Here is a 13,543-nt window from a genome sequence, read left to right as displayed (position 1 = left end):
TTTTCAAACACTACAGTCCACACCAAAATGCCTGACCTCAGCCCTGTGACCGAAAGGGTCAGCATTGAGTGACCAAGGGAACATCAAAACCCCGCAGAAGCTGAGAGTCCGAAATAAAACGGCGCAGCCCAGCACAGTACAGGCCCTTCAGCCCACAGCATTGTGCCAACCTATATAAACCTACTCCACAACAATCCAACTTATTCCACCCTCACCCTGCAGCCCTCCATTTTTCTTCCATCCATGAGCCTGTCTAAGAGTCTCTTTAATGCCTCTACTGTTCCTGCCTCCACCACCATCCCTGGCAAGGCATTCCAGGCCCCCACCCCTCTCTGTGTAAAAAACACCCCTGATGTCTCCCCTCAACTTCCCCCCCCCCCACCCCTTCCCTTTGTACGCACGTCCTCTGGTGTTTGCTGATCCTGCACTGGAAACAGGCGCTGGCCGTCGTCCCCTCAACTTCCCCCCCTTCCCTTTGTACGCACGTCCTCTGGTGTTTGCTGATCCTGCACTGGAAACAGGCGCTGGCCGTCGACCTTATCTGTGCCTCTCAGAATCCCGTTGATCTCTATAAGAACGACAGATTATTACAGCACAGAAACAGGCCTGTTCGGCCCTTCTCTTCTGTGCCAAACCATTTTTCACAAGATTCACAAGGACAAAGGAACAGAATCAGGTCACTAGGCCCAGTCCCACTGACCTACTCCATCCCCCTCCCATCCATGGACCTGCCCAAATTCCTCTTAAATGTTGAAGTTGATCCCATATTCACCACTTCAGCTGGCAGCTCGATCCACACCTCCACCCCTCTCTGTGGGAAGATGTTCCCCCTAAACTTTTCCCCTTTCACTCTTAACCCTTGTCCTCTGGTTTGTATCTCACCCACCCTCAGTGGAAAAAGCCAACCTATATTTACTCTGTCCATCCCCCTCATAATTTTAAATACCTCGATCAAATCTCTCCTCATTCTTCCAAGCTCCTCAACTCTCGCCCGTCTGACCATAGGAGGACACTTCTAGCTGCGGGAAGGCCTCTCTACCCATGCTCTCCTGCAGTGTTACAGTGAGGAACTACACCTCGTCTCCATCTGGCCATGAATTGGAACAGTCTCTCATTCTACAGTGTGTGGGGCCTGTCTCAGGCCAATCATTTCTGCTGTAGTTTGTCCACCTGTATCGTTGGGACAGTGTGGCACTCCCCACCACCGCTCTATCAAACTACCCCTTGCTATTAGGATGGTTCATTCCCAGTTCCCATTCAACCATAGACAAGATCTCTTCACAACTTACCCCCTCAACAACCCTGGCCTCACCCCAGCATCGATATTCCCTTCATCCGATCCTCACCTGCACTTCTCTGCAGTGTTCCCTGTTCTGAACGATGGAGGAATCAGCTCTGCCTGACTCTCCACGGCCACTGCTCGACCCACTGAATGTTCCCGGCACCCGGGGATGGGGCAGAGTATGTTGGTGGTTCAGGGAATGAGCTGTGAGGGGAGATGAGGCTGAGTGTTGGGAGGGTTGCTCAGCATGGGAGGGGATGGTATCCACCCACTGACGCACGTTTTTATTTTCTCCATTAGGGAGGAGAGTGGAATGCAGGGAAGTCAGAGGAGCAGAGACCAACAGGTACAAGGCTTCACATCCTCAGGGCTCGGCCAACAGTCCAACACACGTCTGTCAGCTTTTTATAGTAACAGTCCCCCACCGTCACCTGCCCCATGCTCTACCATAGTCCTATGTCAGTCCCCGCACTGATCACACTGCCCCCACTCTTTCCCCACATCCCCGCATCAGTCTCCACACTGATCCCACTGCCCCGGTCTCTCCCCACAGCCCCGCGTCAGTCCTCACACTGATCCCACTGCCCCCACTCTTTCCCCACATCCCCGCATCAGTCCCCACACTGATCCCACTGCCCCGGTCTCTCCCCACAGCCCCGGGTCAGTCCCCACACTGATCCCACTGCCCCGGTCTCTCCCCACAGCCCCGCGTCAGTCCCCGCACTGATCACACTGCCCCCACTATTTCCCCACATCCCCGCATCAGTCTCCACACTGATCCCACTGCCCCGGTCTCTCCCCACAGCCCCAGGTCAGTCCCCACACTGATCCCACTGCCCCGGTTTCTCCCCACAGCCCCGCGTCAGTCCTCACACTGGTCCCACTGCCCCCACTCTTTCCCCACATCCCCGCATCAGTCCCCACACTGATCCCACTGCCCCGGTCTCTCCCCACAGCCCCTATTAGTCCCCACACTGATCCCTCTGCCCTGCTCTCTCCCCACAGCCCCGCGTCAATCCCCATGCTGATCCCACTCCCCCACTCTCTCCCCTCAGCCCCTATTAATCCCCACACTGAACCCACTGCCCTGGTCTCTCCCCACAGCCCCATATCAATCCCCACGCTGATCCCACTCCCCCACTGTCTCCCCACAGCCCCTATTAGTCCCCACACTGATTCCTCTGCCCTGCACTCTCCCCAGTCTCATATTATTTCCCACACTGATCTCACCACCCCACTCTCTCCCCACAGCCCCGTATCAATCCCCATGCTGATCCCACTGTCACCCCTCAGCCCCTATTAGTCCCCACACTGATCCCTCTGCCCTGCACTCTCCCCAGTCTCATATTATTTCCCACACTGATCTCACCACCCCACTCTCTCCCCACAGCCCCGTATCAATCCCCATGCTGATCCCACTGTCACCCCTCAGCCCCTATTAGTCCCCACACTGATCCCTCTGCCCTGCACTCTCCCCAGTCTCACATTATTTCCCACACTGATCTCACCACCCCGCTCTCTCCCCACAGTCCCGTATCTCTCCCCACACTGATCCCTCTGCCCCGCTCTCACCCCACAGCCCAGCGTCAGTTCTCACACTGAACCCACTCCCCCACTGTCTCCCCACAGCCCCTATTAGTCCCCACACTGATCCCTCTGCCCTGCACTCTCCCCACATCCCCACATCAATCCCCACTCTGATCCCACTGCCCCAGTCTCTCCCCACAGTCCTGTATCGGTCCCCACACTGATCCCACAGCCCTCTCTACCACAATTGATTAATCTCAATGCTCGGGGTCTCAGTTGTCTGGCAGAGACAGAGAATGGTCTGCATTCTGCTGCAGACACCTGTCCAGATGAGCCCCACACTGACTTGTCTCTAGATGGTATCATGGGATGTTCTTTTTGTCTGCAGTAGCCAACCCTGAGAGCTGCGTTGGGGGTGAGCATGTGGTGAGGAATGGTCGCAGGGACTGCCAACGTCTGCTTACTCTCCTGGGGGTCCCATACATCGAGGTGGGTCCGCCAGCCCCAGGCGCGCGCACACACACACACACACACACACACACACACACACACACACACACACACACACACACACACTGAAACACTCACAATGGCACATACACACGCACAGTCACACACAATCACACACCTACAAGTGCGCGCGCACACACATACAGGTTGGGATGGAGTAGATGTTAGGCGCAGGGGCTGATGTGTAACATTTACTGTCAATGTACGCATACACACGCCCCAAATTCCATCTCACTGCAGCCGAACAGAGAGAAACTAGAATATAAACTAATTGATTAAATTAATGGACAATAACCACATACGATAGATAAATCCCAGAGCAGAGAGGTGACTTACGGCATTGCAGACACCCTGGTCAGTGTGAGTGTGCCAACAGGAGGTTCAAGGGTCTGATGGTTGTCGGAAAGTAACTGCTCTTGAATTCAAGGTACCTTTTGCCCGACGGGAGTAGTGGGAAGAGGTTGTGACCAGGGTGACGGGGCTTCTTTACGATGTCAGCTGCCTTCCGGAGGCAGCGCCTCATACAGATGTCTGCAGTGGACGGGAGGTCGGGGCCTGTGGTGGACGTGGTTGTGCTTGTTACCTTCTGCGACCTTCTGTTTCCTGGGCAGTTGCATTGCCAAAGCAAGTGGGTGAATGGGTATCTATTATACCTCATTGCCTCATTACAGGAAGGATGTGGGAACTATGGAGAGGGTTCAGAGAAGATTTACCAGGAAGGTTACCTGAACTGGGACTTTACTCGTTGGAGAGTAGAAGGATGAGAAGAGACTTGTTAGAGGTCTGCAAGATTCTGAGAGGCATAGATAGGGTGGACAGCCAGCACCTGTTTCCCAGGGCAGGATCAGCAAACCCCAAAGGACGTGTGTACAAAGTGAAGGGAGGGAAGTTTAGAGGAGAAGTCAGGGGTAAAATTTTTACGCAGAGAGTTGTGGGAGCCTGGAATGCCTTACAAGGGATGGTGGTGGAGGCTGGAACATTAGGGGCATTTAAGAGACTCTTGGTTTTCAAGGGATATTGGTGATCTGGTTAAGAGGAAGAGAGAGGTGTATAGCAAGTATAGGCAACAAGGAGCTAATGAGGTACTAGAAGAGTGTAGAAAATATACAAAAATACTTAAATAGGAAATCAGGAAGCCACAAAGAAGACATGAGGTCGCTTTGGCAGATAATGTGAAGGTAAATCCAAAGGGTTTCTACAAGTGTGTTAAGAGTAAAAGGATAATAAGGGACAAAATTGGTCCCCTAGAGGATCAGAGTGAGCCTCACATAGTGGGGGAGATCTTGAACAGTTTTGTTGCATCAGTATTTGCTCAGGAAACTGGCCTAGTGTATAAGGAAGGGAAACCAATACAAGTGTCATGGAACAGATGGATTAAGAAGGAGGAGGTGCTTGCTGCCTTACAGTGAATAAAGGTAGACAGATCCCCTGGGCCGTATATGACCTTGAGGGAGATGAGTGTAGAAATTGCAGGGGCCCTGACAGATATATTCAAAATGTCCTGAGCCACGGGAGAGGTGCCACGGGATTGGAGGGTAGTTCATGTTGTCCCTTTGTTTAAAAAAGGCTCCAAAAATAAACGAGGTAATTATAGGCCGGTGAGCCTGACGTCATTAGTAGGTAAATTATTGGAAGGAGTTCTGAGAGATCGGATATATAGGTATTTGGACATGGGCTGATTAACGACAATCAGCATGACTTTGAGCATGGTAGGTCGTGTTTAACAAAGAGTTTTTTGAGGAGGTTACCAAGAAATTAGATGATGGAAAGGTTGTGGATGTCGTCTACATGGACTTTAGTAAAACCTTTGACAAGGCTGGATGGAAGAAGGCAGAGAGTAGTGATGGATGATGCTTCTCAGACTGACGAGTGGTGCCTCAGGGATCGGTGCTGGGACCCTTGTTCTTTGTCATCTAGATCAATGATCTGGATGATAATGTGGTAAATTGGATCAGCAGGTTTGCAGATGGCACTAAGATTGGAGACGTGGACAGTGAAGAAGGTTTTCAAAGTTTGCAGAGGGATCTGGACCAGCTGGAAAAATTGGCTGAAAAATGGCCGATGGAATTTAATGCAGACAAGGGTGAGGTGTTGCATTTTGGAAGGACAAACCAAGAAAGGACCAAGAAAACCAAGAGTCTCTTAAATGCCCCTAATGTTCCAGCCTCCACCACCATCCCTTGTAAGGCATTCCAGGCTCCCACAACTCTCGGCGTAAAAATCTTACCCCTGACATCTCCTCTAAACAGTAAATGGTCGGGCACCGAGGAGTGGGGTAGAACAGAGGGATCTGGGAATACAGAAACATAATTCCCTGAAAGTGGCGTCACAGGTGGACAGGGTTGTAAAGAGAGCTTTTGGCATCTTGGCCTTCATATATCAAAGTATTAAGTACAGGAGATGGGTTGTTATGGTAAGTTGTATAAGACATTGGTGGGGTCATATTTGAAGGAGTGTGTGCAATTCTGGTCGCCAAACTACAGGTAGGATATCAGTAAGATTGAAAGAGTGCAGAGAAGATTTACTAGGATGTTGCCAGGTCTTTAGGACTCGAGTTGCAGGGAAAGATTAAACAGGTTAGGACTTTATTCCTTGGAGTGAAAAAGATTGAGGGGAGATTTGATGGAGGTTTACAAAATTATGAGGGGTATAGAAAGAGTAAATGTGAGTGAGCATTTTTCCACTGGGATTGGAGGAGATAAATACAAGAGGACATGACGTTTAGGGTAAAAGGTTTAGGGATAACATTAGGGGGAACTTCATTCAGAGAGTGGTGGGAGTGTGGAACGAACTGCCATCTAATGTGGTAAATGTGGGCTCACTCTTAGTTTTTAAGAATAAATTGGATAGATACGTGATGGGCGAGGTTTGGAGTGTTAATGAAATGGGTGCAGATCAGTGGGACTAGAGGAATGATGTTTCAGCTCAGACTAGAAGGGCTGAATGGCCTGCTTTCTGTGCTGTTGTTTTCTATGTGCTGCAGTTCTATGAACATTGGTTATACTGGTCGAGTCCCCCTTATCCAAAATATATGGGACCACAAGAGTTTCGGATTTTTTTGGAACACCACTTATAAAATGCACTCATTCACTCAGACTTACAGATACTTGCATTCACATGACAAAACAAATATATACATACACATAAATGACCTGAAGGGGTACAAAGGGATGCAGAGATTGTCCTCAGTCTTTGAAGGTCGTTGTGTTGCGGTACCCTGGCCATCAGGTGGAACTGGGGGGGAGCTACAATCACAGGTAGGAGGTGAGGAGGTGAGGCTCAGGGTTGCCGCTAACTACCGTGATGGTGTCTACCTGCAGGCGCCGGGCGAAGCAGAGGCCACGTGTGCCGCGCTAGTGAAGGCAGGCAAGGTAGACTGCACAGCCACCGAGGACATGGACGCTCTACCGTTCGGGTGCACCCGGCTCGTCCGCAACGTCAGCGCCAGGAAGGACGCGTGAGTCCCCAAACTGCCAGGCAGGGGAAGGTGGGGTCTGTCAGCATCCCCTCTCCACCCCAGGAGTGTGTGGTGGAATGGTGCAGAGGGAGCTTCACTCTGTGTCTGATCCTGGGAGCGTGTGATGGGATGGTGCAGAGGGAGCTTCACTGTGTCTGTCCTCTGACCCCCAGGTGTGTGTGATGAGACGGTGTAGAGGGAGCTTCACTCTGTGTCTGACCCTGGGAGTGTGTGATGGAACGGTGTGGAAGGGAGGGGAGAGCATGGAGGGAGAGGGGGAGTGGGGAAGGAGAGAGGGAGCAGGGTGGAGGAGGGAGAGGGGGAGCAGAGTGGAGTGAGGGGAATTTGGTGGGGGAATGGGCTGGGGGAAGGAGGAGTAGGGTGGGGTCCTGCCTGGCCCTGAGTTCTACTTTCTGCTCCCCTCCCCAGGAGAGTGGAGGAGTTCTCGCTGCCGGCCATCCTGGAGGCTCTGGAGCTGACACAAGAACAGGTTGGTGACGTGAGGAGAGTCAGGACCAGAAAGAGAGGGGTCGGAGTTGACTGTCGGGCCGAGGGGTCAGTGGTTGGGGTTGGTCTGTGGAGGGAATGCTGATGTTCCTGTGGGTTCCTCCCCACCCCTCTCCTTCACCCCCCACCCGCAGGACACCACTCCCCCTCCCATCCCCTTCCCCTCTCTTCTAACCCCTCCCCCACTGTCTCTCCCAACCCCTCCCCCACTGTCCTCTCTCCCCCCATGCCCCCGGTCCCCTCTTCCCCCTCAGATCTCCTCTCCACCCCCCCCCCCCCAGGTCCACTCTTCTTTCCCGTCCCCTCTCCTCCCTCAGGCCCACTCTTTCCCTCCGTCTCCTGTCTCCCCTGACAGGCCAGTTCAGTTCCCAGACCACCGCCTCACCCCGTGGACGGTGTCTGCACGTCCTGCTCCACACGACCATGGCAAGATCTGCCCTGCCCCCCCCCGATCCTCGCTCCCTCTCCCTAGCCTGTTCTACGTGTCCACTGAGGCCCATAGTGTGGGAGGACGGTGTTCTGCTCTTGACGCTGGAGGGGGGGCTTCAATAGGGTGTGTAGAGGGATGGGCACGGTGGGGGCTGAGGGAGTTGGGGCAATGAAGTGAGAGGGATCAGTGGGGCTGCTGGGGAGGAGGAAGGAGTAGAAGGGAGAGGGAGGGGAGGGCAGATGAGGGAGGAGAAGGTGAAAAGTGGAGGATCAGGGTGGAAGGGGCATGAGGAAGTGGATGGGGGAGGGAGAAGAGATGTGGTGGAAGGTGGGGAGGGGGAAGGGCGGTAGTGGGGGGACAGAGAGGAGGGAGGGGAAGGGGAGATGAGGGTGAAAAGGAAAGATAGGGAGAGGGTGGGGATTGTAGGAGGGGGTGGGGTTCAGGAGTCGGGAACGGGCTGTGGGAGATTTTCTGTTCTCATTCCCTGAGAGTTTATTTGGGAACGGGGGAGACTTACCCCCCACCTCCCCCATCGTAGAGTGGGGAGGGAGGGGGGGTGGGGCTGGCTGGTTGACCTCTGGACCCTGACCTGTGACCCCGCTGCCAGTTTGTGGACCTCTGCATCCTGATGGGCTGCGATTACTGTGAGAAGATCAAGGGCATCGGAATGAAGCGGGCACTGCCCCTCATCCAGACCCATGGCTCCATCGAGGGAGTGGTCCGCAGCCTCGACCAGCGGGTAGGTGGGGGGCAGTGAGGAGGTTCTGGGCTCCCCTCCATAACACCCACACCCCTCACCCTCACCCCTCACCTTCTGTTCCCACTCCTCGATCGATCACATCTGGACAGTGGGAGGGCAAAGTTGCGGATTGGGGGCTGGGACATAGGTTTGGGTGTGTGTCCGTCTAGCCGTCCCTCAGACAGAAGCCCTGGTCTGTCTAGCCATGATCCAAATGGTGGTGTGGTTCCATCTAGCCATCTCTCAGATGGCGACCACAGTCTGTCTAGCCGTAACCTAGACAGAGGTCCCAGTCTGTATAGCCGTGCCTTAGATGGAGGCCCTGGTGCATCTAGCTGACTTTCAGCTGAGGTTCCCGGCCCCAGACGGGTGGCCCCAATCCGTCTAGCCGACCCTCAGACAGTGGTATCCCAGCAGAGGTTCCCGGCCCCAGACGGGTGGCCCTGATTCGTCTAGCCAACCCTCAGGCAGTGGTATCCCAGCAGATGTTCCCGGCCCTAGATGGGTGGCCCCGATCCATCTAGCTGACCCTCAGACAGTGGTATCCCAGCAGAGGTTCCTGGCCCCAGACGGGTAGTCCTGATCCGTCTAGCCAACCCTCAGACAGTGGTGTCCCAGCAGAGGTTCCCGGCCCCAGACAGCTGGCCCTACCAGGAGGCGCGGAGCCTGTTCCTGCAGCCAGACGTGGTGGAGACACAGGACGTGCGACTGGAGTGGGGGCCACTGGACGAGGAGGGGCTGGTGCAGCTGCTGGTGACCGAGAGGAAGGTCAGGTGGGTGCATCTTCCTGCCATCTGCCTGCTGTCTACCCACTGGCTGTCTTCTGTCTACCATCTGTCTGCCTGCCATCTGTCTGCTGTCTACTGTCTACCCACTGTCTGCTGTCTGCCATCCATCTGCCTGCTATCTGTCTGTTCGCTATCTACTGTCCATCTGCCTGTCGTCTATCTGTCTTTCTACCCACTGGTCGTCTTCTGTCCAATGTCTGTCTCCTGCTGTCTGCTGTCTTTCTGCCATCTACAGTCTGTTTGCTTGCTGTCTGCCTGCTTTCGCTCTGCCATCCACCAGCTGTCTGCCCGCTGTCTGAATGCTGCCTATCATCTGTCTGCCTGATGTCTGCTGTCTGCCATCTGTCTGAAGTCTGCCCATTGTCTGCTCACTATGTGCCTGCTGTTTGCCCAACAATTGTCCTCTTGCCATATGCCCATCTCCTTAATCCCATCTCCCCAGTCCCAATATCCCATTAGTCCCCTCCCAACTTGCCTTCCCCATCTCCCCCATCCCATCTCCACTCTCCACCTCGCCCCTCCCGTCTCCCCATCCCTTCCCATTCCCCATCCCCATCTCACCTCCTCCATCTCCCCTGCCCCTTCCCATCACCTCCTCTTCTCCACTCCCCTCCGCCTCCCCTTCCCATCCTCCCTCCCCATCTCACTCCTTCCCATTTCCCTTCCTCCTCCCTGTCCCCTCTCCCCATCTCTGCTCCTCTCCCCATCTCTGCTCCTCTCCCCCTCCCCATCTTCCCTCCACTTACCCCTCTCACCCCCTCCCCACCCTGGTGATGCTGTGTTCTCCTCCCCCCCCCCCCGTGGTCCAGGGAGAAGCGGGTGCGGAGCCGGATTCAGCGCCTACGGGAGTCCCTTCGGCACGTGGAGCGTCGCAACAGGACCCTCACCCTCGACAGGCAGCAGCGGATTGACTCCTTCTACGCCCACGTGAAGGCCTTCCACTACATCAGGCCGGTACGAGGGGGGGGGGGATGGGAGAAGGTGGGGAGTGGGGAGAGAGGAATGGGGTGAGACAGCAGGTGGGGAGAGAAAGGAGGAGAAAGGGGAGGGGAATCCTGGGCGCAAAGGGGGAAAGGGATGTCATGGAAGGAGAGAAGAGAGGGGAAGGTGAGGGGTAGGTGGAGGGGATGGGAGAGGGGAGTAAGGCAGAGAGGATGAGGGGTTGGGAGGAGGGCAGTGGTGGGTGTAGAGGGAGGGAGTGCATTTCCAGATACCTGAATCATCGACAGATCTCTCTCCTCTTCTCCCCCTCACCCTTTCCTCTCTCTCTCCTCCCTCCCTCCACTTTTCTCCTCCCACTCTCCTCACTTCCCCTCCATCTCCCCTCCACCTCTCCTCCACTCCCTCCACTTCCCCCTTTCCCTCATCCCACATTGCCTGACTCCTCCACTCCAACACCCCATTCCTCTCCCCCTCCCTCTCCTCCCCTGCACCTCTCTTCCCCCTCCCTCCCCTCTCCTCCCCTCCCCCTCCACTTCCCCCTTTCCCTCATCCCTCACTGCCTGACTCCTCCACCTCCCCCTCTCCTCACACTGCTCCCACTACTCCCTGCCCCACAGGGAGCAGACACTCACTTCCGGCTCTCCCTCAAGACACGGAGGACAGCACGTCGAAATCTCTCGCGAACCCCCCTTCGCCTCCGGCGGCCTGCCCCTCGCCCCTCTGCGGCTCTCCCCTCCTGCCCCTCCGCCCTTCCACCCTCATGCCCCTCTGCCCTTTCCCCCTCCTGCCCCTCCATGGCCCCCGCATTCACCCCTCTCCCTGCTCGCCCATCTGCCCCTACCCCCACCTTCCCGCATGCCCCTCCTCCCACCAGCCCCACTGCCTCCCCCACCCCCACTCAGCGGCCAGAGAACCTTCTGGAACCTCTGCGCCTGGCCTAACTCCTGGTTTTCAGGATGTCCCCCCTTCTCCGTTCTCCTGAACCTTGGTCGACCCATCCAGGTGTTTCTCGTGGAGGGGGCGTGCCTTCGAGAGCTCTCTCCGCCGTCCACCAGCAGGCGTTCCTGGAGCCATGGGGGGAAGAGTCCAGCACAGAAAGGTCCCATGGACAGTGACCTTAACTCGTAGAGCAGCGGGTGCACTGGAGTGCAGACAAGGTGCAGAATGTGCACAGGCAGGGCACGCGTAATCTCCATCTCGTACAATAGAAGCGTGTAGGCCCTCTCAGACCGCAATCTCAGATGCAGGATGAGCAAACCATACGGGGCCATGTACGCAGGCCCACATGAGAAATGTGCCTTCTGTACGCAGGACAAGAGCAAATTCCGCAGGCCTACAGTGAGAATATACGCCTCCCGTACACAGGACAAGAGTGACCTACACAGCCCCATGTTTTGAGCGTACCCCTGCCATGTGCTGGATGAGAGTGGCCTACATGGCCCCATGTTTTGAGCGTACACCTCCCGTACACAGGACAACAGTGAACCACGCGGTGAGAACCCCTGGCTGCTCACGACCCGGACCCGTGAATGACCAGCAGAGGGAGGGCCCTGACTTACTGCCCTCCGCCCTGCGCCAGGGCGCAGAGACCACGACAATCGGGGTGAAGAAGTGGGCTCACAGACACGGACTCCCCTGTGCGCAGGAACTGTATCGTCACTGTGTCGGACTCCCCGCGTAGCGAGCTCCAGGAGAAATTTGTCATTGTGCTGTGGTTCGTGCTGTAAACACGTGATTAAAGTTGGTGAAATAAAGTGCTGTAGAAGAACAGGAAGTTGGGAAAAATTTAACTGGGGCAGGGAAAAGAAAATGCTGTTCGGTTGGATCTCAGTGGGGCACAAATTAGGAGCCAGTTGGTGGGGGCAGAAGTAGGACAGAAACGTTCAGGGGACATTAGGACAATACAGCACAGTGAAGGCCCTTTGGCCCTCCATGTTGTGCTGACCCATATATTCCCTTTAATAAACCCTCCCTATCCCATAACCCTCCATCCATGTGCATGTCTAAGAGTCTCTTCAATGCCCCAAATTTTCCAGCCTCCACCTCCATCTCTGGCGAGGCATTCCAGGCCCCCACAACTCTGCGTAAAAAACATCTTCCCTAAACTTCCCTCCCTTCACGTTCTCTGGTGTTTGCTGATCCTGCCCTGGGAAACAGCCGCTGTCTGTCCACCCTATCTATGCCTCTCAGAATCTTGTAGACGTCTATTAAGTCTCCTCTCATCCTTCTATGCTCCAAAGAGAAAAGTCCCAGCATGGTGCTCTGTATGCATATTCCATTGAGGCAAGGAGCGGATGGGAAGGGGAAGAATCTGTAGTGTATAAGGGATGCAGAAAGTCAAGGTAAGGAGAAAATAAATGCTTACGAGGTTTAAGAAGATACAAATTGATGCAAGCTCTAGAGAATTACAAGAATGCCAGGAAGGAGCTCCAGAAGGAACTCAGGAGAGCTAGAAGGGGCCACAAAAGGCATGGGCAAGCAGGATTAAGAAAACCTTCCCCCCAACCACCAAAGTATTCGACAAGTACATGAAGAACAAGAGGATGAGGACGGGAGCCATCAGGGGTGACTGTGGAAAAGTATGTATGAACCAGTTGAAGTAAAGAAAAATAGTGGGGAGGTCATGAAGCATATAAGGATAACCGAGGAGGTAGTGATGGCTGTGTTGAAAAAGATAAAGGTGGATAAATCTCCGGGACCGGACAAAATATTCCCAAGGACACTCAGGGAGGCTAGTGGACAGTTAGTGGGGCCATTAACAGAGATATTTAGGATGTCGCTGGCCACGGGGGTGGTACCAAAGGATTGGAGGGTGGCGCATGTGGTTCCACTGTTTAAGAAAGGGTCCAAATGTAAACCTGGGAATTATAGGCCTGTAAGTCTGACGTCTGTGGTGGGCAAGTTGATGGAGTGTTCTGAGGGATGCTATTTACAAATTTTTGGAGGTACCGGGATTGATAGGGAGTAATCAGCATGGTTTTGTCAGGGGTAGATCATGCTTGACAAACCTGATTGAGTTCTTTGAGGGGGTTACAAAAAAGGTTGATGAAGGGAAAGCTGTGGATGTTGTCTATTTGGACTTTAGTAAAGCTTTTGAAAGTTCCCCACAGGAGGTTAGGAAAAAAGGTGGAGGCATTAGGTATAAATGAGGAGGTAGTGAAATGGATTCAGCAGTGGTTGGATGGGAGGTGTCAGAGAGTAGTGGTAGAAAATTGTTTGTCCAATTGGAGGCCGGTGACTAGTGGAGTTCCTCAGGGATCGGTCCTGGGTCCACTATTGTTTGTTATATATATTAACGATCTGGAAGTAGGGGTGGAGAATTGGATAAGCAAGTTTGCGGATGACACAAAGATAGGTGGTG

The 13,543-nt window shown here is 54.4% G+C and overlaps 1 protein-coding gene across 1 annotated transcript in view; it reads left to right on the top strand.

Moving 5' to 3' along the window:
- LOC138761902 (uncharacterized) overlaps positions 1-11,587 on the top strand; it is a 37,378-nt gene extending 25,791 nt beyond the window's left edge. Inside the window, exons 4-11 of the mRNA XM_069934873.1 lie at positions 1,583-1,628; positions 3,198-3,298; positions 6,640-6,776; positions 7,206-7,266; positions 8,321-8,452; positions 9,074-9,225; positions 10,050-10,194; positions 10,800-11,587. Of these exons, the coding sequence (XP_069790974.1) occupies positions 1,583-1,628; positions 3,198-3,298; positions 6,640-6,776; positions 7,206-7,266; positions 8,321-8,452; positions 9,074-9,225; positions 10,050-10,194; positions 10,800-11,123 (1,098 nt within the window). The 3' untranslated portion in view covers positions 11,124-11,587. The remainder of the gene's footprint in view (positions 1-1,582; positions 1,629-3,197; positions 3,299-6,639; positions 6,777-7,205; positions 7,267-8,320; positions 8,453-9,073; positions 9,226-10,049; positions 10,195-10,799) is intronic.
- The last annotated feature ends 1,956 nt before the right edge of the window (positions 11,588-13,543 follow it).

The sequence above is a fragment of the Narcine bancroftii genome, chromosome 1 (genome assembly GCF_036971445.1).
Source record: "Narcine bancroftii isolate sNarBan1 chromosome 1, sNarBan1.hap1, whole genome shotgun sequence".
NCBI classification, from domain to species: Eukaryota; Metazoa; Chordata; class Chondrichthyes; order Torpediniformes; family Narcinidae; genus Narcine; species Narcine bancroftii.
Note: the sequence above shows the minus strand (reverse complement) of the source record. Positions and strands in the feature narration are given on the sequence as shown.